This window comes from Larus michahellis, chromosome 2, assembly GCF_964199755.1.
Source record: "Larus michahellis chromosome 2, bLarMic1.1, whole genome shotgun sequence".
Classification (NCBI taxonomy): Eukaryota; Metazoa; Chordata; class Aves; order Charadriiformes; family Laridae; genus Larus; species Larus michahellis.
In genome coordinates, this window is record NC_133897.1 from 134,952,460 (window position 1) to 134,978,793 (window position 26,334).

At 41.0% G+C, this 26,334-nt stretch overlaps 1 protein-coding gene across 4 annotated transcripts in view; it reads right to left on the reverse strand.

Annotated features, from left to right (window-relative positions):
• Positions 1-18,566: 18,566 nt before the first annotated feature.
• The window catches only part of JPH1 (junctophilin 1), an 83,912-nt gene continuing 76,144 nt past the window's right edge, over positions 18,567-26,334 (reverse strand). Inside the window, exons 5-6 of one of the 4 annotated variants that reach the window (XM_074577290.1) lie at positions 21,156-21,251; positions 18,567-19,269 (exon numbers count right to left, since the gene is read on the reverse strand). In XM_074577290.1, the coding sequence (XP_074433391.1) occupies positions 21,171-21,251 (81 nt within the window). In that variant the 3' untranslated portion in view covers positions 18,567-19,269; positions 21,156-21,170. Of the gene's footprint in view, positions 21,048-21,155; positions 21,252-26,334 lie in introns of all 4 variants that reach the window. The other 3 variants (XM_074577293.1, XM_074577291.1, XM_074577292.1) reach the window with 3 other exon arrangements.

Consider the following 26,334-nt stretch of genomic DNA (forward strand, 5'->3'; position numbering starts at 1 on the left):
CGTCCATGGAGAGGTTTGGGACCAGGCTGAGCCAGCGCCCTGAAAGCAGCATAGGCATTGCTGCTGCTGCAGTGTAGCTGTAGCTGCGAGAAAGGGGCATGAACCTCTTTGGCTTACTCCTTGAGGTCCTTTGCAAACTGGTTTTCTGTGAGGCACCCTGGTGGCATCGCTTTGATGAGCTGAGAAATAGCAGCTTTCAGCAGAACCTCTCCTGGGTCCCTGGCAGTGATCTCCATGTTTGTAAGTGAGGGCAAAGGCACCTGTGCTGGCTGGAAGTGTAATTATGTTCCACCCTAGACTGATTTGCAGGAGAGTTCAAACTACAAAACTCATAATTCTTTGCGACAATACCATCTGCCATGGAAGTACCGTATAATCAGGAAGAATTTACCTAGGACCCGGTCATTTCTGTAGTTATAATTAAAATTTGCTATTTTATTCATATAGCAGTACTTTTATTTACTGTAGGCAAATACGTATGACTTCTTAAATAATTGATGGTCAGGGAGATTGTATTTTTTGAGACAACACTGAAGAACCTCCTAAATTATGTTCCAGATTGATTAGCTGACTCTCATTTAGTAGGAGATCAAATAGATAGTAACTTAAATGTAAATGTATGTTTGATGAAATGGTCACTGTCAAAATTATAAGGGTTTTTACATTCCTCTGGTTTTAAGATGTAGATTACCCCCAATACAGTCAACAGGAAAGATTTGGTATATCTTGAAGGGACTGAAAGCTGTTACAGAGTGAGTCTTTGCAATTTTTACTTTCAGGGCATAACTTGCTAAATATTATTTTTAAAACGGGCTGATCTCCATTCTATCTTCTGCTAGCAGTGTGAGCTGAGTTATGTGCTTCTTTCCTGCTGAATACATATGTGACATGGTTTATGCAGACCTCATTTTAAATTATGCTGATGTATTGGAAACATAGAACACAGAGACACCAGGAAATCGCCTGTACTTCGAACACTTCTGTAGTCACTGGCAGGACTACTCAAACTTATTCAGGTATATTTAAAAATCCAGAATGTAGAATATATAATTCATTCTTAGAATGATAAACTTGGCCCTTTTTTGCATGATAAACTTAGTCCAAGTGCTTACAGTATCTTTATGGGCTTGAAAGCTTTTATTGTTAATTTGCAAGTAGGCCTTTTCAGATCTCTCGGCATTCTCTTTCGGCAGCTAGGTGGAGACTTGCTATGAAAAGAAGGGACCATGTCCAATCAAATCAACCCGATCAAGCTGATGATCCAATTTCTCATCTCAATAATGGGGATGCAACTTCTCTGAAGTCCTTAATAGCCTTGAGATGAAAAATTAGCTTAACAGAGCAGCCTGCGGTTTGTTTGTTTTCCTGAACAGTGCTACGCTATGCCAGACCCTCGGCATGGCTTGAACTTAACAAGCAGTATCAATACAGTAATGATAATCGTAATAGTGATTTAAATTCACTAATTATTCCCGGTACTAGACAACTATTTTGCTGAATATGTGTGAACCAGAATGTAATCAGACTGCGCCAATTATTTTTTTTTCCTTCCTACCATAGCTGTGTCAATGCTAATGTAACTCTGAGCAATGGTGACTCTGAACAAGAAACAACAATGGTCAGAACATACCAGCAGGGAACATAAAACTCTGGTATGGATAAACCGTCACCCTGCAGGGCCTCGGTGGAAGGTACTTTTCCTGTTCCAACCACGCCTGCACAACAATTGAACTCAATTCAAACAGGTCTTCAAATGGGACCAGAGTCTGAGCTGGATGCTCATTGCCCAGCACCCTCATGGGCACACCAAGGAAGCTGTGGACTGGGGGGAGTGCCAGGGACACGTGTCTGCTCCCAGGTGGGAGTTACTACATGGTGTTTTGGTTATGCTAAGTACGTTTTTCCAAAGAGATAAATCTTACGGCGAAAATCTCCTACCAACTGTATTATTTCTCAGATGGGAAGCTGTGCTTCCAGAGCCCTCGATGGGACCCCTGAGCGCAGAGATTTCAGGACACCAAAGAGCTCAGACGCTAATTGCAATCTGTAATCTTTCCGGTAGAAGAGCTTCTTGGGTTTGGAAACAATGGTGCCCCTTTGCTTAGCTCACCAACTTTACGCTCTCCCCTCTCACTGTCTCACTGCTCCATCTGTTTCCCCCATTTCCTGCTTGTGTGATCTTCTGGGCTGATCGTTAGACCTGCCCCAACCATCCCCACCGGGGAGAGAGCCTCCAGATGTCTTTTCTCTAGCTTGGCCTCGCTTTGCAGCGGAGCAGGTTTTGGAGCCGTTTCCTGACGGCTTCCCATCCTTCTTGTTCTTGAGGCGTTTCTAAAAGTAGGGTGGACTGACAGAGTCCGCTAAAAAAACCCCATGAATCCTTTGTTTCTCAACTGAAAAGCAGTAAAGTAAAATTACACTGGAAAAAAAAAAAAAAGTTACATCTTCCAATAGACTCCAAACGATGCTAACAAAGAAGTAAATATTATTTACTGGTAAGCTTTACAAGTGAAGTACATGCTGTACAAAATAAAAGTATTAAGTCAGTCCCATCCAATCCCATCCCAGAGAACTTGCCTCTGCTGCTGCTCTGCATGTCTGGCTGCTTGGCAGGGCCTCCAATAATAATAAATTTGTTGGCATGGTCTCCCTATTGTCATACATAAAAACCCCAGCACTCTGCACCTGAAAATGCGTGTTGTGCATGCACTTTGCCAGCTTAGCAAGCAGCTGGGTGTTGTTGCCGTTTTTCAATTATTTTTTTTTTTATTTTTTGTGCTAGCTACGAGCATGTAGCCTGTCATATTTCACAAAGAACTGCACCCTTTTGTATCACCAGTTACGCATTTTCTGTGCAATCGTTCGTTCACATACGCATCAATCTTCTGCAAATAAAATGTGCGTGACTACACTCAAAAAACATCAAGGGGAACTGAAGTACAAAAAAATGTGAATTTCTATATATCAGTATTCGTCCTTCTATTTTTAAAATTTATTTTAGCGCACAAGGGAAAAAAATTACTGTTGTTTAGCTGGTTAGTAACAGCTGGTGATACTTTATTTTAGTTGTCCTATCGTTAATACAGCAGATAGTCACCCTAATAACATTCATCAAAATAAGTTCATGAAATGTTCCCATCTTACATGCTTTAACTGGAATTTCAGTATAATTTAGCACAACCGACAAGTTCATTTGAGCCAAAGTACTGTTAATACCTGAGTTAAACAAAATAATTCTCTTTACGCCTGAGCTCTGGGATATTATTTGCACTGGTTGCGTTAGAGTTGCACAGTCCTGAACTAAATATCCAAAAATGTTGAAGAACTTCAAAGGATCATAATGCTCAAGTAATCCAACAAGTATTAACAGTCTCTCCTCCCTAAAAAGAGAATCATTTACGTAACTAATTAATTTGCCGTAGTAAATAATCTGCTGACATTTACAATAAGCATCCCTATTGGAGGTTGAAATAAATATTAAGTTGCACGTAAAACTATAAATAGTAAGAATTTTGATGCCAGGCAGTTTCAAAATACTATGGAAAATAGATGAGTGCTGGCTACATGAAATAAATTTGTAGGTCTCGGAAACATGAGCACGCCAAGAGCGCAGCAATCTCTGAAAGTAACCACGGAACAGACCTGCCCAGCACCCTCCTCCTGTGCCGGTGGGGGGCATTGGTCAGTATATCCTACGTCTGACTAAAACAAAGTGTCTGAAGTTTGTTTTTAATCACTTTAGCTTGTCTCTCAGATGGAGGGAGTCTCAGCATGAAGTCTCTGTTTAAAGGCTGAAGCACAGTGTGTGGGGGCCGGAGCCTCCCCGCCACTGCCATGGATGATATGGACAACCCCTTGTAGGTCGGGGTCAGAGATGAACAGCTGGGGGAGTGTGGGACCTTCCAGGCAGGGGTGTTGTGCAATTTTGGTTGCTCTCACACCTGCTGATCTTAGCTGGTGTGTGAGGTTGCTGGCCAAAGCCGCCCATCGTGCCCCCTTCCTCAGTGGAGGTTATGAACCCCTTTGGCTGGTGTCATTGCATGGGTGGTCTTGTTCTGTTAATGTGCTCTGGGGGCTGGAAGGAGCAGCCTCTTCGCTCAGCTTCAGGTGAGGTGGCAGGACTTGCAAAGTGATTTTAAGTGCCAAGCATCAAAGCTGTAAGCAGAGAGTGCTCTAGAGCATGGAGGGACTCCAGTGCTTTGGAGTGTTGTAGAAGCACCGTGCCTTGACCACAAACTACTGCAGGCCTTGCGTAGGTCTGACCAGCCTGTGCTGATGTGCCTCCTGACTTGTGTGGCTCGCACTTCCAAAATACAGGCATGCGTGTCCCAACTTTCTGGAGCCCCAAGGACAAGCACCATCTCCTGTGTCTCACAAGAACCCCCCTGGTTGCTCTTTCACCTCATCCTAATGCGTAATGGCACCGTAAACCTATTTCTGTTTCTGGCAGAAGATGGGGACTAGGCAGGCCCAAGGCTTGACTTCCACAAAGCAATTCCTGAGCAGGCATGGACCATGGACCTGGACCAGTCTTCACAGGGGATCCACCTTGGCCAAATCTCAACTTGTCATCTTTTTCCTCACAAAAAAAAGAGCATTCTTGTAAGCCTTGTTGGATATTATTTTCTTATCGTTTATAATTATTCCTATATGTTAGTGCTGCATATATACAGATGTACAGACAAGTGATAAATATTTTTTTCACAGACTTCTGATGAACATTCCCTGTGATCCCTGTTCTTGGAAGACCAGCCGAAGACCAAGATTAGGAGATGTAACTGGACTCTGGTCCCTCAGAAGTTTGAAGATGGAGCCCTGAGGTCCTGCAGCTCAGAATGGTTTCATTGACCCAGAATGGTTTAATTGACCCAGAATGCCGTCAATTCACAGCTAAAAAGGGGAAAGCCAGGAATAAGAGGATGCAGGTTACTCAGTGTGATGTAACCAGAGGAGGCTACAGGGGCAGCGGGAGCTAAGCAAGGTGTGTAGTGAGCAGCACGTGTGAAGGGCATATTTCTGCTCAGAAATGAAAGCTAGTGGGGAGGGTGACATTGAAATAAGTCAGACCCCTGGGAGGTGTAACGCATGTCACAAAGGAAACGCCTTATCACAACGGGAAAGGGACAGAGAATAGTCTTGAACATACCGGTGTTTAATGCAACCTGGTCAGCAGTGATAACACTAAATAAAAAAGGATACTGTAGGAGCAAGGGAGCTGAAGATGGATGAAAACACTTGGAGGTATGGAGCATCATAGGAATATCAAACTTAAGCAATGAGTCAATTTGGCACACGCAGCCAAAGAGTAAGACAGAAATGTATACATCTATTTAAAAGACTGAAGAAAGTGAATTACTCCTCTAATTTACTCTTTCAATTTATATAAGAGCAAGCAGACACATCTGATGCCTAAGATACTGACATTTTTAAACAAAATGAGCAGTTAGAGAGTATCTGAATTTGTACAATGGCTTATAAATTAGACCCAGATCCATCGATGCATTTAAGCCTGATCGGCATACTGGTAGGTATATTCTGTTTTGATACTTGGGTTTGTTATCCTAGTCTCCTCGATTAGTTGCTACTCCTGAGAATTTTTGTCCGTTGGTAGTGCTTGTGCAGGTGAAGGGGATGTGGCCATTGCAAGACAGTGATTTGAGGACTGGCATCTATTGAATTTGTATTCTTTTAGTGCATCAGTGAAATCTCTGGCACATAAAATAAAACATCTGCGAAGTTAGGCAACTCCACTCCTTTGGGCAGGGGTGTGAAGCCAGTCATTAGATTTGGACAGGCAAATGCCTGGAGTGCTCCCCACACCACGGGCTATGGAGAGAGTGGACTGACTCTGGCTGGCAGCATTAGGCTGAGCTCTCTGGCACACAGAAAGGGTAGGGCAGACATGGGACTTGGGGTCATCTGAACTCCTACTACAGCAAGGCTGCGATTAATGAGAATATTCACAGGGTTACTGAGCAGAAAAGAGGGATCAGCACTCTCCTGCCATTGAACATACATAGTTGATTCCAAGAAGTAGGAAGTCATTTTTACTTTCTTGCTTCAGGGTTTTGTTTGGTAGCTCTGGTACAGGTCCCTGCGATAATGTTTCCCGCTTGCTTTTGTAGCTGTTTCATTTAAGGTTTAAATAGTGAATACGCCCATTTTGTTGTATTGCTCATTCTTTAAATACTGTGTTGCGAGGAGCTAAGCTTTGAATGGAGGTGGTACATGGAATCCTGCTGGGTAGGACCGTTTCCATAGGTACTTTGTTAAAATGCAAAATGATGAAGGATGCCAGGCAGAAGCAGCAGCCGACATATTGTTAGAAAATCAGGATAGTGCTTTGAAGTTTCATGTTTGACTGCACAGACATTGCTGCAGATCCTGTTACCATGAAAAGGTGTAAAATCTGCAAAAGTGCCCGCTCAAGAATCGAAATCTCATCGGTATCACATATTTCTAAATAATACAAACACGTAAAAGCTCACGTCCCTCTCCTTTCAGTGAACTATAGGTCCCTTTGCAAATGCTACTCCAAATTTATTAGCAAAAAGGCTTCAGTTTCTACTTCAAGGATGAATATCCCAATGTTTGCCCTGACTTCTGCCAGGAGTTATGGATTCTGCAAAGCCCTACTTGAATTCTATTGAATATTTAGGAGCAGATTTATTAAAGGTTTATTTTTCAAAGGTAGTGAAATACCAAAATTTGAGAGACTTCATTTAATTTCATTGTTTAATCTTGATTAAGATCTCATCTTCAAGCAAACAAGCTGAAAATGTCCTTTGTATGTCCCTTCCCCCCCAAAAGAGAGTGTTCCTGCATTTGCATGAATGTTTGTTTATCCATTCATTGCAGTAACACTATGATTAAGCAGATGTTAATTACAACCTTAATGCAATTGAATTAATATAATAAATGATCATTTTTTTATTAGATTCCAAGCAATTATTTACACCCTCATCATACTCTGTTTATGTGGTACAAAAGCTTAAATTTCCTATTCTTTCTGGCGAAACCCGTATGTTTGTCAGTGGGAGAATGTAAGTCACCTAATGTTTTGGTCTACGTGAACTTTTCAAGTGGATGGGTATTCATTTTGAAGTCATATGATCCTGACAAGAATAGTCTCTGTGAAGTCAAGGAGAAACAACGTCTAGCATCTCGGTGTCCTTAAACAAGCCGTACATTTCAGTAAATATCAGAGATTTATTGGTGAGCCAGAGGGAGATGAAAGAAAGGCTAAGGTTAAGTCTACCATTTGTAACTTTCAAATCACTAATGAGCAGGATGAAAATTTAGCCCCTTTGAAGTCTCCCGGGCTGAATGGTGTGAATGTTTACTATTGACCCCTTCTGCTGCTTCTCTTTGGAGTTGTGCCAGCACAGCACATTTTTGCACCCATGTCCCAAGTGCAGTTTGTCCCTCAGTAGTTAAAAGGAAAACCAGTGCAGAGTGAAGCCTCTTGCATATTCAGTAATAAAATGTTACATTTTTGATTCACCTTTATTTTGAAGACCAAAAGGCCAAATTGTCTGAATCTCTGAAGAATATGGCAAAACTCAGGAAACTCAGGTGAGGTAGGTAGATGTTAACATGTCAGGAGGGAATAGGTAGCTCATGTTTCTGGTCTGGCTTCTCTACTTGTGTCATTCATTCAAAGTCGCCATTCAACATTCTTTCAAAATAAAGTAATTTTTCCTTGTAGAAAGCAAATCAGCTTGTAAGAGCCTTACCAAAGTCCAGATAGACAATGTCCACAGCCTTCCCCACATCCAGAAGGCAGGTCATATGGTCATAGAAAGAGATCAGGTTGGTTAAGCAGGACCACGTTGGCTGGCCCTGATCCCTTGGCTGCCCTGCACTTGCCGTGAGAGTTCACTTGAGATGATCCTCTCCTTGATCTTTCCTGGTACCGAGGTCAGGCTGACAGGCCTCTAGTTCCCCGGATCCTCCTTCCGACCCTTCTTGTAGATGGGCGTCACATTAGCCACCCTCCAGTCATCTGGTACCTCCCCTGTTGACCATGATTGTTGATAAATGATGGAGAGAGGCTTGGTGAGCTCTCCTGCCAGCTCCCTGAGTACTCTTGGGTGAATCCCATCTGATCCCATAGACTTACGTGTGTCTAGGTGCAGAAGCAGATCATTGACTACTTCCTCCTGGATTATGGGTGGGTTGTTCTGCTCCCCATCCTTATCTTCCAGCTCAGGAGGCTGAACACCCTGGGGATAGCTGGTCTGACTATTGAAGACGGAGGCAAAGAAGGCATTAAGTATCTCAGCCTTCTCCTCGTCATTGGTTACAACTTTCCCCCCCACATCCAGTAAGGGATGGAGGTTGTCCCTGGCTCTCTTTTTGTTGATGTATTTATAAAAGCTTTTTTTTGTTGTCCTTAATGTTAGTGGCCAAGTTGAGCTCCAGCTGGGCTTTTGCCTTCCTAATTTTCTCTCTGTATAACCTAATGAGATATCTGTACGCCTCCTGAGTTGCCTGTCCCTTCTTCCAAAGGTGGTAAACCCTCCTTTTATTCCTAAATCCCATCAGAAGTTCCTTATTCATCCAGACTGGCCATTTTCCCCGCCCTTTAAACTTGCGACACTTGGGGACACCCTGCTCCTGGGCCTTTAAGATTTCCTTCTTGAAGAGTGTCCAGCCTTCCTGGACCCCTTTGCCCTTCAGGACTATCTCCCAAGGGATTTTCTCAACCAGTGTTCTGAACAGGCCAAAGTCCACCCTCCGGAAGTCCAAGGTGGAGGTTTTGCTCCTTACATTGCTACGAATTGAAAACTTGACCATTTCATGATCACCAAACCCAAGACAACCTCCGACCACCACATCTCCTACTAGTCCTTCTCTGTTCGTGAACAGTAGCTCTAGCGAGGCACCTCCCCTTGTAGGCTCACCTACCAGTTGTGTCAGGAAGTTATCTTCCATGCACTCGAGGAACCTCCTAGCCTGCCTGCTCTCTGCTGTGTTGTAGTTCCAGCAGATACCCGGCAGGTTGAAGTCCCCAACCAGAACAAGGGCTGGCGATCGCGAGACTTCAGCCAGCTGCTGATAGAATACTTCATCTGTCTCCTCTTCCTGGTTGGGTGGTCTATAGCGTACTCCCAGCACAAGATCTCCCTTATCTCTGATGTGGATGTGCCACAAGCAGCACCTGTGGCTTCCAGGAACAAAGCCTCTTCTTCAGGAAAGACCCAGGGTCTTCTTTAAAAGGTGTGGATTGCTAAGAATTTAAAGGTCGTTCTGGAGCAATGTGTACCAGACTGCTGTATTAGATCTGATCTTATGCCTGATTTCAATGATCTTATGCCTCATTTTCTGCCGTGGTAAGTATTAAGGTTAGAAATATTGGAGTGGCATTTTGAAAAACAAAAGGGAACTGTTAAGGGTGGGGAAGGCGAGAGGGGGTTAGCCCATCCCTAGTTAAAGCAGGTCTCTCAACAACAGTGACAGCTCAGGTCTGCAAGATTCATTCATCTGTTTCATAAATTCTGGAAACAGAGTTATATCAAACAGGTTCAAGGATTCCTGTTATGAAAAGTGACTAATGCATTTTGTTAGGCTCTGGGCAGTAAGAGAAAAGCGGGAGGATGCAATCATACAGCCACTATGGACAACAGAATGCCAATTTTCACATTTTCTTACCTTAGCTTTTCTCAGCTTTTCCCAGTGTCTCCACAGCATGCACTCCAGATGCATTTCAGGTCTCCACTCTTGTTATTATTTGGGATAATGGCCCATACGTAATTCTACTCTAGTTAAATACGTTAATAAAATTAATATACTGTAAATACATCTGTAATTCTCCCCCTTGGAATATTTGATGTGCTCTGAAACAGGCTTGTGTCTAGTCCCCTGACACAATGAGGTGGTCTAGAAGAATAGGAAATAATAGCACAGCCTGCAAGCTCATGTCATGCCAGCTATTTCGTGCCAAATGTTGTTCTCAAGCACCTGGCAAGCACAATTCATTCATTTTCCAAATGTCAGTGGCCAGCCAGCTCCTCAGGACATTCCCTCCCAACACAGGGACACTCGATAGGCGCAATCGGGCAGCGTTTGGCCTCCAGCCTTGTTCCCCAGTCACGTGCACAAACTGTAAGGACGGAAGCGCCTCTTGTTTCTGTTTTTGTCTTGCGAGCGGCAACTTTTTTCTGCTATCCTTCCTGTTTATTTTACTCCGCCACCAGTACTTTCGTGGTATTTCAACGGGGCTTTGACAGACGCATATTTGGAATACTGAAAACGCCCCACAGGTGCCCAGATGCAACAACCGGTTTCTGCTGTAATATGCAAAATATTAATGGTATGCTGTGTAAGCACCTAGCTTTGGGGGGCCGGCACAGCTGCGGGAGTCGGGCACGTGCGCAGATCTGCCGTACGCGCCATTGTCCATCACTGCCCTCTCCAGGACACGGTGCTCCAGACCCAGCGCTGGTGGGGCGACCATGGGTGTCAGGAGACCTCTGCCCGCCAGCAGCTGAACCCAGGCGCTGCTCCACCACCTCCTGCTTCCCAGCTGTAGGCGACATCGCAAGTCTTCTACCCTAAAGCTTGTGCTTATAGTTGGCTTGCAGCTGTAATGTTATCCATATAGTGAAGGGAAAGAAGCCTCGTCACCACACAGAGGGTGTCCTCAGTAGGGTATTTGTGTACAGCCTGTCTAGCCAGCCTTGGAGATGCACACTTGGCTTCAGTTTGGTCACCCCTGGAGGTGTTCAAGGCCAGGCTGGATGGGGCTTTGAGCAGCCTGGTCTAGTGGGAGGTGTCCCTGCCCATGGCAGGGGGGTTGGAACTAGGTGGTCTTTAAGGTCCCTTCCAACCCAAACCATTCTATGATTCTGTGGTTCTATGGACATAATACAACTGTGTACAAATGGTCTTTGAGGTTCTCTGACTCATAAATGTAACCTAAAAGCTCTTGTCATTTCCATCCAAAATAAATTCAAATAATGTTTCTTCCTATGCCTGAAAATACATTTTCTTCAGTGTTTTCACTATCTCTCATTCTAATGTGAAGAATGCGAGATGGGTGAACACAGGGCTTTGAAATGTCAGACAATCAGATAGTAGTCATAAGGTGAATTGAGAATGTTTTTCCTTTTTTTTCTTCTTCATAAGACAGCATCTCACATATCTGAACACTTAGCAGTCCATATCTTTTGCAGCTGAAGCCATCTTTTATTTTTTGTGTCATTCACTACAGATTTGTAATTTAAACAACTATTAAAAGCACTCTAATGCTTAAAAAAAAAAAAAAAGTTTGTAAAAGTGGCCACAAGCATTAATGATAGACTTTACACCTGCCTATATGCTCTGTGCCTCTGGTATTTTTACCAATCTGGCAGCAACGGACTATAGAAGTGCTCGGTCTCCTGGGTAAAAGACGAAGCTCACATGTCCGCGTTGAGTCTCTGAAATGTCTTTGCTGTCTTCAGGCCGCTTGATTGAGAGAAATGGCCACAGCCACCGGCAGGAAATAGTAAAACCGCTGTTCCTTTCTGTCTGAGAAGGACGGACGCTAGACAACAGCGTGTGTGTGTGTTTATAAAAAAAACAAATCCAAAGCCCAACACCTGCCCTCTTCCATGGAGAAATGGGGCTTGAATGAAGCCTCGAAGGTGTGCAGGTGTCCATGTAGCTTTTTGGGGACCTGGTATAAACTAAATAGCACTCAGGTAAATCAGAGGAGCTTGAGTGAAGTCTGGTTTACTGGAAGGAGTCCTTGGCTAAAAGTTGTCCTTGATCTTGCATTTGTTCACCTTTAGGGAAAAGCTCATCTTTCCTCTCAGCGTGGGCAGGCAGGAGACAGGCTGAAAGGTGCGTGGTCAGAGGGGGAATGCCGATGCTTTGGAGAACTGACATTTGTTTGGGAGGAGGGCTGTATTTATGACCGTGCCTTTTGCTGGTCATGTTTTGTAGCCATTCGCTCTGTTGATGTTAACATGTGCACCAGTACGGCGTATGGAGTAGTGCTCTGGATGCAATTAAACCTCCCATGCAATAGAAAGCTTTGTCAAGGCTGAGGGGATGGCAGTGCCTGATTACCAGCACATATGGCCATTGGTGCCAACGGAGCATTATAGTTTACTCTCCGGCTGAGTCATCTCCCCCTGAGGAAGTTGCATGAAAATAACACTTAACAAGGATGATAAAGACTGTAGAGATAAAAGAGAGTGAAGAATCTGTTAGCAATATTTCTCTAGCAAGCAGATGACTGAATGTATTTCCAAATGTTACGTAATTTCTTGCGTGACTCACACCACCACAGTCTATAGAGCATATGCAACATTTGGTACAGCCGCGAATCAGTGTAAATACCAACAACATTTTTGTAGTCTTAGGAGATGCTCACAGAGAAGTAAGCCTGCAAATTTGCATTAACGTTCTTTCAAACGGGAGCTTGTATGATTATGCGGTTGTTTATTTCTTTTCTTGTTTTATCACATCTTTATTAATGGCAGGAAAATCCCATTGTATAGAAGGTATTTTTCCTAGAGCCGTTTTAAACAAAGAGTCAATAAAGCGTACTGCTACCGTGTCTGCATTATTTACTTCTTTCAGTGGAACTCAGGCCAGCCTGCCATAGCAGCAAGCTGTTTTCTGCAGGTTTTGGACATGTTTTCCTGAACATTTAATGAAAGGAGGCCTCCTGGCAACTTCAATTATTCCCGCAATTCAAAATTTGTATGAAAGTCCATTGAATATCTTCAGCTGAGAAAACGAAGGAGATGGACACCTGTGCTGTTGTTGAAGACCTGACGCTTCCTTGGTGTTGCTTCTTGGGTCTTCTTTGGGTTCCTAAGCCATCTTTGCTGTGCTTCAGTGCGGTGATCTTGCGGGACTGCCTGAAGCTTCCCAGCCCGCTTCTTGCTTGTACCCCTTCCTGCGCTACACATCCTCTTCCATTTAGCATTCGTGGGTTTTGGCCAATAACCCCCTCCGCTCATGTGTGCCCTTAGTCAAAATCCTCCCATTCTTCTTGACTCTCTACTGTTCACGTTTTCTTCTTCCTACCACCTGTCTTGTCCTAAGGTCCTCCTACCTTATTTTTGCAGCACACCCTCCTTGAAGTTTCTCGTCCCCCTGTGTGAATCTATGTGCTCCTGTAAAGAAGGGCTCATTCCCCAGTCCCTCAGCTCCTGCCCCTCACACCTCTGCCTAATGCCCAGATTCCATAATAATTAGCACAGAACCACAGAAAATAGGCTGTAACGGACACTCCGCAATCTTTCAACCTGTAATCTTGTCCAGAGTAAAAACATGAAATCTTACCGTTTCCGTAGTAATCTAATTCAAAGACGTTATCCTTACAATTAGAAAATTTTTCTTCATGCCTAACTTGGATGGCAATTTTCACGCAATTTAAGTCCATCTGGTTTTTGCCTTACTCCCCGTGGGCATGGAAAGCAGCTTTCTAGAGCAGCTGTTTGTGTACCAGGATGGTTACTTCTCAGTCCCCTACACTCTTTATATTCCTCGCTAACAAACTTCGGCTTCTTCTGTGTCCGCTAATGCCCCTTTTCTTCATGTTTTTTTCTCTCCCTGAACACTTCTTTTCTCTCCCTTTAACACACCTGGGTCCCCCCCAGTTTCTCCTTTCCTCTCGCTTTCTTCCCTTTCCCCACACTTTCTGCTCTCCTCTGTTTTCTCTTTCAACGCGTCTGTACCTCCTGCTCCCTAAAGATCTGTTCCCAACCCTTCAGTGCCGGTTCTGCCGTGTATCATGGCTGCGTGTGGAGGCTTGCTGTAATCTATGCCAGGAATGCGTGGCCTTGGTATGGCAGGAATGCACGGAAGCCATCGGCTGTGATGTAAATGTCTTTCAATCACCTTCTCTCTGCAGAATGTCTTTTTTAGTCCCAGCCCCTGTGCAATGCTGCTGGTGCTCTTCTGCCTTCGCCGTTTCCATGGTAGCCGATCCCATCCTTTCAAGACTTTCTCATCGGTGGCCTAAACAAAATCTAGAACTGTCATAATTAAAATGGAAGGCAGTTTACAATATTTTTGAGGACTGACTGGGTGGTGTTACATGATAAAAGTACTTTGCAGCTAAAAGTGGGTAAGTAATTAAGCACCATTATCTTAAATTATGATACTTTCAGAGGTTTTCTGTGGAACATGTCCTGAATATAGTAAAATTGCAATGTTAAATACAGTTAATGACACTGTTCCAGCAGTACAGAACGTAATGGTTTAATTAACCCAGAGTTTCTGCAGCCTGATTTTAACTAAATTCCCCCCACCTCCCCCACCTTCCTTAAAAGAACTCCCAGTTCAGGCATTTCAGCTATGTGCCCTTGGAATCAGACCCGGACTTGGATTCTGACCGAAATCCCACACTGGAACCTGTAGCTCCAATGGCTGATCCAAAATCCAGACCTAAATGCTTTCAACCTTTGGCCTAATTGTAGGTCAGATTCAACATTTTCACAGGCTGCAGTTTTCAGCATAATACCCGATTTCCTCTCGTTTCCCCCCTTCCCCTCCCCACAAATGTATTTGAATGGTAACTGCGAGGTGTTCAGGAGATGGAAAATTTTTAAACCTAGGTAAGTAAGTGTGGACTAAGAACTTTAAGTGTAGGCAGCCATTCTCAAAAACCTTGGTCAAGATCCGTCTTCTGTGGTCCAATACAGTGTCTCTCTGCCGAGCCGCTACTCAGTGAACCGCATTTTGGAAATACAAGAAAGACACATCCCCTCTCTCAAATTCATGTATTGATCTCAAAGGAATTCAGGTACTGTCACAGATGACCATACAAATCATTATTGTGAAAGATAACACCTGGAATTCTACTCTTTGACTATATTCTGTATTTTCTTCCTATTTGGATAAATCAGCACAAAAAAAAGACGAGTTCAAAACCTACAGCTTAAAGACTATAACTCACCTCTCTGTCATTTATTGCTCTTTCTTTAATTAACATTGAAGCCACTTATGAAAGTAAAACCTAGTCCTTGTCTAAATGTATGTGCCTCAATTTCCACAGAGCTGTCTGATTCATCAGCAAAGACCCGGAGGAAGACATATGAAAGCTCAGGCAAGTGAGCAAACGCACATTTCCAACACACGGTGTGTTTTATTCCGTCTAACAATCCAGACGTTTGTACATCAAGTCCAGAAATCCTCATACCACACCGTCCCAGTAAATCACAGCCCTCAACAGGACTCCTTGCTCTGCTGAGCTGAGAATCAGCTTCAGCTGTAGGGCCAGTCTTTTTCACAAACTTACCACGGACATTTACATCAAGAGTTCATAACCCAGCTGACACCAGATTTCTTCCTCTACGATGACAGCATTATGTTGGTTTCCATGAATTACGAAGAGCCATCAGAAATCCCTGTGTACAGTCATTTTCTCTCCTCTTCAGTTCCCACACCCTGTGTTTAAATCACTGTCCCGATACTGGAGCGGGTGAGTATAGATTTGAAATTAGAATACAGTTGCCTAAACCAGCATCAGCAGTATGCAGAAAACTGGACCAAAAGAAAATTGTGACGTGACACAGGCGATTCGGTGTAAGACAAACTGCAAGAGAGATGGCTTCCACAGCTACCGTGAGCTAAACTCGCTGCTTGAACAAACGCAGCCAAAAGAAAAAGCCTGAGTTACTGGAGTAAGTGGCTGAAGTGTGGGGGCAAATGGCTGTGTGTGTGGAAAAGCAGAGGAAGTTGAATTTGGTAGATTGCAGAGTGGGTGGGCAGTGGAGGATAAAAGACAATTAAAAAAATAGTAGAAGCACACAAAAAATAGAGCCAAAACCATTTCAAGGGTGAGAAGGAAAATCCTGTTCTTTTCCATCACTGAAAAAAAAATTCAAAAGCTTCCTCTTGGAGAAATGGCACTCCATATGCCACCAGTTTGCACCTAAAATCTCCCAGATAACCAGTCCCAAGTGACAGTGAAAAACATTAGCTGAAACAAACAAACACATGATGAAATTTAGATTATCAGATTAAAAAAGAGCTGTCTGTTCCCTGGTTTGGGTTTTTTTTTCTTTTTCTTTTTTTTTTCCCCTCTCTTTCTAGCAAAGAAAAGGAAGAAACAGGAGATATTTCAACAAATTCTGTTACCAGCTTCATTTTTGCTATTGGTTTTACGGGGGTGAGTGATTTGTTCAGCTGTTACAGTGATGGTCACAGCATGAACTGCTTAGATAGGTGAAGGTTTTGCTTTTTTCTCTGAGCCTAAAAGCCATTGACATTATAGACAGATTTTCTTAAAGATGTGTTTGGAAATGATCTTTACCTCCTACAATAGTAGGAGGTGTAATGTCTCTTATTTTGCAGCTTGTGTGTCCAGTAGGAAAAACAAGAGATGGATACTGTAGATGGCTCAGCTAGAGCACGCTGCCATGCACAGCTTCTTGCTCAGACTTAACGTAATTTCTGTTTTTTCCTGTTTCTGTGAATATTAAATGAGAGAATGAGAAGACTACTTCATTTGAAAGGCTTATTTAATTTCCCTTCTCTTCATTTGCTTTGTTTACTGAATTACATTTCCATAGGAGAATGGGATGTAGAATCTCCCCTGACTAAATGGTTCAAATGAGCTATGAGTAAAACCCTTTCGATATAATTCACAACCATGTTTTATTAATAACAACTAACCAAGAATGTTACTGTAGCTCAACATGCAGTGAATTTCTCCAGGTTTTTGTCATTGCATCTACATTACTGTCAGAATCTTTTAATATTGTGTAACTGCATCTTAATAGAGCTTTTAATAGCTATGTAATCTGCCATTAAAAGTTAACAACTACTTCAAGACTTTTAATCAAACATTTGTAAAGAAGCGTTTACTCCTTTTAACGTCAGCACTCAGTTGTATTACTGATTTTTTAAATGTACATCTGTATCTGAAAGGCAAGTCGTAGTCATGTGTCAGGAAATTTCTGCCTTCAAACGGAATCCCTCCTTTTGGAACACAAATGGAAAAGATTCCGCATCCTTTGCGTTCCTCACTGCTTTTCTGATCGGAAAGTAAGGTGAGGACTATATATATATTTTAAGTAAAGAAAGGACTAGATACACTAAAAAGCAATGATAACAGATGAGTTTTTTCTTCAGCCTTTGGCACCTCAACATCATTAATTTCCTGTTTTTCTGTGTACACCATACATACTGTTTTAACAGATAAACGGAGTTGCCCAAGAAACCAGACCTCAAATTCCAAGTGGAGAGCTCGCTGTCTACTGGCATCTGTGGGCAAACACACAGCTGTGCCAGGAGAAACTACTTTGCCTGGGAGCAGAATTCCTTGCACTTAAGCAGGGTAAAATTTTCCGTGCTAGAGCAAATCTTGGAGCATTAAGTTGCATTGTGTCTCCATGTGGTTTTTTTTTTCCCCTTAGGCATAGCAGATGCATTCCCGTGTAAACCCATTTGTAAGTTTACAACTGATATAAACCACTGGTAAAAAGATCTCAGGGCAGAAATGTCCATCTGCTTTCAGACATCATAGAAAAACATGTTGTGTTTGTACGCACATGTTGAATTTGGGGATTTACGAACGTCGCTGGGCAGGGAAAGTTGTCATATTTCTCAGCTGATTATGAAAACATTTTTTTTGTTATATTTCTGGGAAAACCCTTTGCTTGTTGCCGTTAAGATTTATATATGCCCGATGTACGTTATCACATTCACAGAACTTAAAAAATATTTCACGTCAAATTTACTTTCATTATTGAACATGTTACACAACGTGTAACACAAAATGTCAGAGAAGAGCTGTCTCAGTGAACTTGACTTTAAAATTTTCTGGCATTATAGTTATTTTCATTTATTTTTCTTGAGAACACATGTTTCTCTACTTGAGCAGCCAAAAATTTTCTTTAGGGAGCGGGTTACCACGTAGAAAATACAAATTCTTAAAATTAAGGTTCATGCTGGTAGAATTATTTTAAAGAATAAGACAGTACCAATTACTGCCTAAAAATATGTTTTCATTCAACAGGAATTACTAGGAACGCTTGCTCCCTTTTTCAACTAAACATTAGGATTTCAGGACAGTTGGCTAGTAATCTGAACAGGAATCACAGAAAATAAAATTCTTGGCTGATTTACTTCTGCAGCAAATGTGGTGGCTTTCAGACAGTTGTAATGGTGAATCTTCTCTGTGTAGAACATTGGTTCCCAAACTTCATGTTAATTTTGAACTTACGAAGACCTTGAGAAAGCGGGAAGTCTAAAAAAGCTGTCGATTCACTTCCAGGACCAGCTGTTAATGGACCAGTCACTCACTGATTAAAACAAGATTGATTAAACTTTCCTTGTAGTAGGAGTATAATTTAAGACACTAAATTTATAAAGATAAAAAAATCCTGTATCAGAAGATAAAGGAAGACACATAAGGAAGCTTTTTTTTTTAAAAAAAACCTTTAAATTGTTTCCCAGAATCATTTGATTGAAAGCAGTAACTCACAATGATTTCAAAGGGCCCAGGACTTCACCCATTTTCCTGCTTCACTCCTCGTTTACTGAATTTGTTAAAAAAACTGTTTCCCAAGAGTGAACAAAGTAATTCACAAACAGAAAAAATGAGACTGAAACTCTATTAATAACCAACTTATTTTTATTAGAGCAAATACAGTTGTGAAAACTGTACATTGTACATTTTGGGTCAAGAATTATAAATAGAGAAACTCATAGATAAAGAGTTCATTCTTTGACAGCAAGAAACTTTAAATAGACAAAATGACATTATTAAGTACATTGGCAGGCTTCATTGTGCTGTCCAAAATGTAGTGTACAGTATAACAACCAATTATAAATAGCCTTTCATGTAAAATACAGCTGTGCACATTTTAGAAAAATACCAACGATTTGTTTGAGCTTTGTTTTAAAAAAGCTTATAAATCATACATATTTATAAATGGTACTAACATGCTTACTGAAATTTATAAACATTTTCATAAGCTTTGTTACCCATTATTTCCAGAGCATAAAGTATTTTAAATAAACATTTAATAGGAATTAAATACGTCAGTTACAAAATTACCTCTCCACGTAAGGAGACAGGGGGTGATTTCACTGTTGGATGGAACACTTCGTCCATTATGTCAAGGCTTACGCAGTAACTTTTAAAATTTTGTTCTTATTTAAAAATCACTTTCCTAAATTTAAAACACAATTTAAACTTTTTTTTTTTTTTTTTATCTTTTTAAAAATAAATATACACGTTTTTATTTTCATTTGCTCTCTTTCTGCTTTCTTCTTTATCCACACTGGTCAAAACACAGGATTCTCAACACACTTCTGTAAAAAACACCATGGTGTTACTGCCCTGCTGGGAGCTGCTTCGCTGCACAATATTCAGTCCACACCTACGGTACTTTAATATGCGGCATCAAAAGATAGCTAATGTACTTTTGCAAGAATGTCGCCCATTACACCATGCAAACACTTAGAAAGTTTACAAACAGGTTCAAAAAGGATAATCGTATGAAAGATTTTCTAACAGAGATAAAATAAACCCTAATACAAAGCCCTTTGCTTTCTGTAGCTTGAAATTAAAATATTTACTTGCCAAATGATCACACCACGTATTTTCAGTAAAAAAGCATGCTTTTGATTAATATAGGGTACAATAATTACAGTATAATGGCACGTAAAAAGAAACATGATCACATCATACGAACAAAGGGCTGTGAAACTACTTAAGACAAACTTTCCAGATGAAAAAATTTGAGGCTTTTTAAATGCTGAGGTAAAATTATAAATGGACTTTAAAGACACTGAAGGCATCAAATCGATAAACAATCACTTAACATTTCTAAACGCTCTACCTGAATGTATTCAACACAAATCTAGTATTTTAAAATTCTGATAATTTATTATGAGCATTAGCTAGCTTAACTGTCATTGGCATTAATGTGCACTCAGACAAGACTTTATTTTAACTGCTGGCAAAATACCTCAGTGTTGAAACATAATAATTCAAATCACCAATTACCACAGCACCAGAATTAAAAAAAAAAAAAAAAGAAAAAAGAAAAAGAAAAAAAAAGTCAACATGCAAACCCTGTACCTCATCTTTCTTGACTTATCCTGATATTCCACCTCCCGTTTAGGATGTGCTGATACCAACTTAAGATTGTTATTCTTTTATTATGAAAAGTTTTGCTTGCTGTTGGCTTAAGCATTTGAGCACTTTTAGGAAGATACCAACATCTTAAAATTTTGCAGTCCTGGTATATTACTTACTAAACCTTAAAGCAAAATGGCTCTTTGGGCTTAGGAAAATGAATTTAAGAATTTTATCTTCGGATTAGAAAAAGAGATTTCGCTTTCCGCTTCTGCCGCTAGGCAGAACCGGTAGCTTTCTCCCGGCTGGACTAGACACTATGTTACGGCTATACATCAAATTTCATAAACAACGAATGAACAGAATCATGCACAGGCAAATGAAATTCGATCTCCCAGAACACTGCAGGAGATGTTAAAAGCAGCAGGTAATGGAATAAGACTGGTGACTGATGCTGCTAACTATTTCTTCTAATGAGATAGGAGTGAACGCTGGAATCACTTCCACAGCAACAGAATCCTCTGACCACATTCCTCTGGCAGTCGTTTTCCCATCTCCCCACTAAAAACATCAGACGGTAAAATAGTAAGGCAGCTGTTAGCTTCCATCAACAAAAAGTGCAGCTCCGTACATTTCCAGTTTAGTCACACTCTGCTGGAACAGATGGAGAAGCCAACGCACTTCACTGGCGGGGCTGCTTCAGCAGATTATTTTGTTTGTTTTCCAACATGGCTGCTTGCTTCAGCTTTCAGAGGACCCCAAAGCCACGAGCCATCAGCAGAGAAACTGATCTGGGCCCCTGGCTGAATTTTCCAAGTTTCATCTCTCTCGCGTCCCATCCTAATTCCAAGCCTCCTTCCCTGTGTCTGAGTATGACAGGTGCCATTTAAAAGGCTGATGACACAACTGCAGAGAACTGTGGGCTAACACCACTAGTTGTCATGACTTCACTGAAGGGTCAAAACAGTTACATTATTAAATAACTATGTTGAATCACATTCAGGCATAGCTAAAATTAAAGTAGGGAACATTAAAAGTATGCAAAGAAATTAAATCTTTTATCGTTTGAGGTGGGGCCGATACGGTGATTTTTATAGGAAAACAAGACCTTTCTTACCTTTTCTAATTCCAATCAAGTTAGAAAATGGACAAAAAGAATGGCTAAACCAATATTCAACAGCATTACCAGGGCGATCATGACTGAGTTAGGGCCCTGAAAATAAAATAAAGATATCAGAATTAATGCAACCTTCGTCACAGTGCACAGCAATGAACATGACCCGACTTTAGCTATTTCTACCTGTTTTGACCTCGCTCTGAAAGATTACCCGAATATTAAAGATACAGACTCTGCTCCTGAAACATCGCCATTACCCGTCGCGCTCAGGTGGGCTAAATATCATCGGCGTGAAAATGAGCTGGATAAATACAGGCGAGAGTGTATTATTACACCGTTCTTAATCACACTGAGATTAAACCATCTGACAAATATGACTGCATAAACAAATGAAAACAAACCCATCAAAACCAAATGAAAACAAACCCATCAACACAAAACCACTTATCAGCTTAAAATAAAGCTAAACAAAGAACTTGAACTACTTTAGAAAAGCTGGAGCACCGCTCCTCATCCTTACAGCAGGTTCCTTCCCCGATTCCAACCCATTTCAATACAGAAAAAGGGTTTTGCATGACAACGTGCTGTATGAAAAGAATTCCCTGTCTTGGACAACCAAAGGGAAAAAAAATGGTACTTACCACTGCACTAACGAACCTAGCAATGTTTCCGTTACAGATTAAAAACAATTTTACACCTGCAGAACTACAAACTTGCTTTGAATTACTCTGACGCTTAGTGGTCACAAAACCTTATTTTATAGACCTATTTAGTGAAGAAATGAAAAGTCAAAATAGTCCTTCCCTTCCTCGCAAGAGCTAAACTTGGTTAGAAAACAGTATTATTATGTAATTTTAGTCTCTCTCTGAAGCCAGAGAACAAAGCTTTAATTCTTTTCATCAGTTCCGGAAAAAAATATTTTTGAACATGGATGCTTTCTGATGAGCAACTTAAAATAATGTCCTGAACAGAAGGAAATTCTCAAGTCTTCTGTTCTCTTAACGTTATTTGGTTTACTACAATATATTTTCAGAGATTTGTATATACTTATATATTAAGGTTGCACGTTTACTGTAAGTAGAAACAGAAAAACTCTTCACTCAGAGAACAGTTCCCTAAATCACAAAAATACCTGCCAAAACATCTCTGCAGAAAACTATCTTCTGAGCTACAGAAGGATCACTGGCTTGCATAAGAAGGTGTATATTTCATTAGATATGACATAATTTTTTTTCACTTTCTACATGAGACACGCCTTGCAGAAGTTCATTATGTTTCATGACAATGCTAACGTTAGCTATATAATTTCTGGAATGCTAAAGTGTAAGAACTTGCTATTATTAATTTGCTGCAGCAGTGTAACTGGGGAGCTATTGAATAGTACTTGTGTCATTATTATATCACACACCCTCATCCTGAAACAGTCTCTTTAAACACTTTCTATACCAGAACACACGTTTACACAGTAGTTAAGACAGCAGGCCAGATGCGGACTGTGAAGTTCTTGAATAAGTCACAAAATATGTTATGTCTGCAGAAAACTATCTTCTGAGCTACAGAAGGATCACTGGCTTGCATAAGAAGGTGTATATTTCATTAGATATGACATAATTGACTCCTTAAATCATTCATTAGATATGACATAAATGACTCCTTAAATCTCTGGGGAGTCTAAACCCAATCAGCACCGCTATCCATACAGGCCATGAATTTCCCTTTCCATCTATTGAGAGGCATCTGTTCACGCGCTGGGGAACTTACTGTTCAAGTTCAAATAATGACTGAGACTACCAGGACGCAAGGCGAACATTGCCATAGGGGTAACGGTATTGGCAGACACATTCACATTTTGCTTAATGGCAGAATGTCTAAAATATTCACTAGGAAATTGAAGACTAGGTTTAAGGTCACCTTAGTCAAAGGGATTTTGAATACCAAGTTCCCACTCACCAGGGGTATGTTTTAACCATCGGGCCACAGAACAGAAGTGGAACCATGTTCCTTCCTTACTGGAAGTGAGACTCTACGTGCCAAAGAATATGAGACACTTGGTGACAGAGAAGAGGCATAAAAGGAAAGTGTGACTCCAGGTATGGTTATGCTTCTGACCACAGCACTGTAAGCAGCCTCACTGTAGCAGTGTTTAATTCAAGGTTAATTTCTCCCTTCTCTTTCTGGCACAGTCAAAACTGTGCTAGCTTGGGTACTTCTGTGTTTTTCTACTGCGAAGGAAATCCAAGTTCCCACCAGGATTCCCACCAAAGGCATTTGGCAATTGTGAGATTTATGCAAGAAAGCCATATCGGAAGACCTTCCGCAGTAACACACGATTTACTTGAAACAACAGCTACTTTGAGAATCTCTCAGTTTTGCTGTCTTGGAATGTCATTGTCAACACCCTTAGAGTGAACCTTCCATTTAATGACTTCTTTTGCAAAAAAATCCCAGAATCTCACAACAAACAAGAATAGTACCTACATGCTAATGTTACATATCTCTCAACAGGAAATGTGATTACACTATTAATTTCCACTAAGATACGGATTTAGCATCTTTCTTGCTGGCAGTGAGACACTGGAACAGGTTGCCCTGAGAACCTGTGGATGCCCCATCATGGGAAGTGCTGAAAGTCAGGTTGGATGGGGCTTTGAGCAACCTCAACAAGTGAAAGATGTCCCTGCCCATGGCAGGGGGGATGGACTAGAGGGCCTGTAGAAGTCCCTTCCAACCAAAACCATTCTGTGATTCTAATACAGACTTCTTGTGGACCAAAATCAGGTCCACATGAAGACTGGTCTACATGAAGATTTTAAAGTTATACTGCACCAGGAACTGCAAGGAACTGTGAAGGAGATCATTGCCTCATACCATTAAAATTCCCTGGTATTTGTCTGTCTAACGCTTTGCATATTTGAAAATAACATACATGGAAATCAAGTTGATTTACGACAACTGAAGAAAAATTTGGACCTATGAGGACTTTACAGGAGCCAGGAACTCATTTGTTACCTGAAATATACCCTGAAACCATCCTGATAGCTGCAAGACAGCTTTTGCCTGAATGGCACATTGGGACTGCAGCTCAAACAGCAACTCGTTACCGTTAGTGCACAGTCTCACAGAATTCAGCGTGGTGGTGGGGAGGGGATTCTCTATTGATGCACCCGTCAGTCAAGTGAGGTATAGCAATCTCACCACAATAACATTAGATAAATTAGGCTAAAAAACGTAGGGGCTACGGTCTGAATCAAGAGATCTCATCTACAAAGACAGAAAAAAATGACACCTTAAGAACTGGGTTGCTGATTTTATAAGATGATCAAAGAAAAATGTGTTATCTGTTTATGATAATGAGTCTATGTTTTATACAAAGAAGTAAATCCTATCTCCTTGGGCCTGCTATGTACATTTTGTTTCCTCTTCTGATTACTACAACTTTCAGCCCAAAGCATGATTTCCTGATATACTAAGAAATGATCAAACAGTATTTGTGGAGCACGTGGTTATTATGCAATAAACTACTACCTGTTTTGTAGGCACCTATGAAATGCGCATTCAATGCTTTAAGACAAATACCATAAATAAGACTTTAGTGTCCTGCAAGGGCTTAAAATAGCAAAAGCCAAAATTAGTCTGAACAGTCCAAGATTGACTAGAACAGGTGCACTAAAGAAGCTGTAGTAGAAAAACTCCAGTCCTGCTTAAAACTGCCCTTTCGGCTTCTAGTAAGTCAGACACTTCTGTAGTTAAAAATATAACCATATGATTAGTTTTCATTTGTGGAGGGAAGAAAGTTATTTTCCTAAAATGTAGTGCCAGGAAGTATTAAGACTGGTCTCGTAATCCCATTGCATTAGGAATGTCCATTAAATTTAGCATAAAGTTCTTGCTCAGAGGTTTTTTTAGGATCAGTCAAATACTGATCTATTTTTTCTAACATCACGGTAGTTATATCCTTTACTAACTGGATGTTAAGTGAATAAAGAGATGAGAGTAGAAGCACACTGGGTAACATTCAGCAAAATGTAATGATTTTAGATGCAGGTAAAAACCAGACTAAATGCTCTGTGTGGCTTAAAAAGCCTTACCAAGAAAACCAAAAAATGATGTAGTAGAAGACTTGTGCCTGGGCTTGTACCTGACCAAGGGCAACACACGTCAGGCATATGTGCAGTGTGCTGGTATTTTTCAGGTGTTATGCCAAAAATAGGGACACCTAGAGAATCAATACTGTTCCTGTAAGTAACTTACAGATACTCAGTGCCACTCTTAAGGATGTAGCAGATTCACAGAAAATATGAAACAGGAATTTTATTACTAAAATTTTAATTAAAATTAACAAAAAACTAAACTAAATTTTATTACTAGAACAGTTACTGCAGACTTCTCTTGTAAATGAAGTTGTTTAAAGTTCCGAATACAAATTAAAGTTTATGTTTCATTCAGATGTGAGAAATGGCTTTGATTTAAATACATGAAAGGAAGAACTGAAAATCCTGCGTCCTGTGTCTATGTTCTTAGGGCTTTCTCACTAAAAACCTGGAAAAAACATGGCACAATTATATACAGCACTTTCGGATAAACTAATGGGCGTGCTCAATAAATGTTATACTCATTTTGTATCCCAAAACAATGTTTTCTCATTCTCTTTTCATAAGAGTGAGAGTTTCTTTTCTCCTTATATTTCTTCACAAATATATTTTTAAATTTTTATGGAGGATCTAAGTCAGACTCCCTTTCAAACCACAACAAAACCATTTGTCAGGATGACTATAAAGCAATTGCAATTACTGATTAAAAAAAAAGTAATTCCCCAATGCAGGCCTAGAATTCTGAAGTCTCTCAACATTCAGAAGCGTTTGGGATAGAGCGAAGTACGCTAATCTGGCTTCCCCTCAGAAACCGCGAGCTCTTAGGTTAGCCACTGCGGAACTCCAGCACACTACTCAGCTCAGTCCAGGAGCACTGCGGAACAGGCTACTGTTGGTTCTGAACTCGAAAGCCGATACTGAAAATTAAAAAGAAGAGTCTCCAGGCAGTGTTAACAGTCATTCCGCTTTAAGTCTCTCCCCGACTCTGCTAGGGCCGTAGGCTACTCCTTTCTGCTTTAATTGTTTTAGGATTTTTACTCATTTCAGCATTTTAAAGAAATAAGCATGTAGGAAATTTATTCTATAAG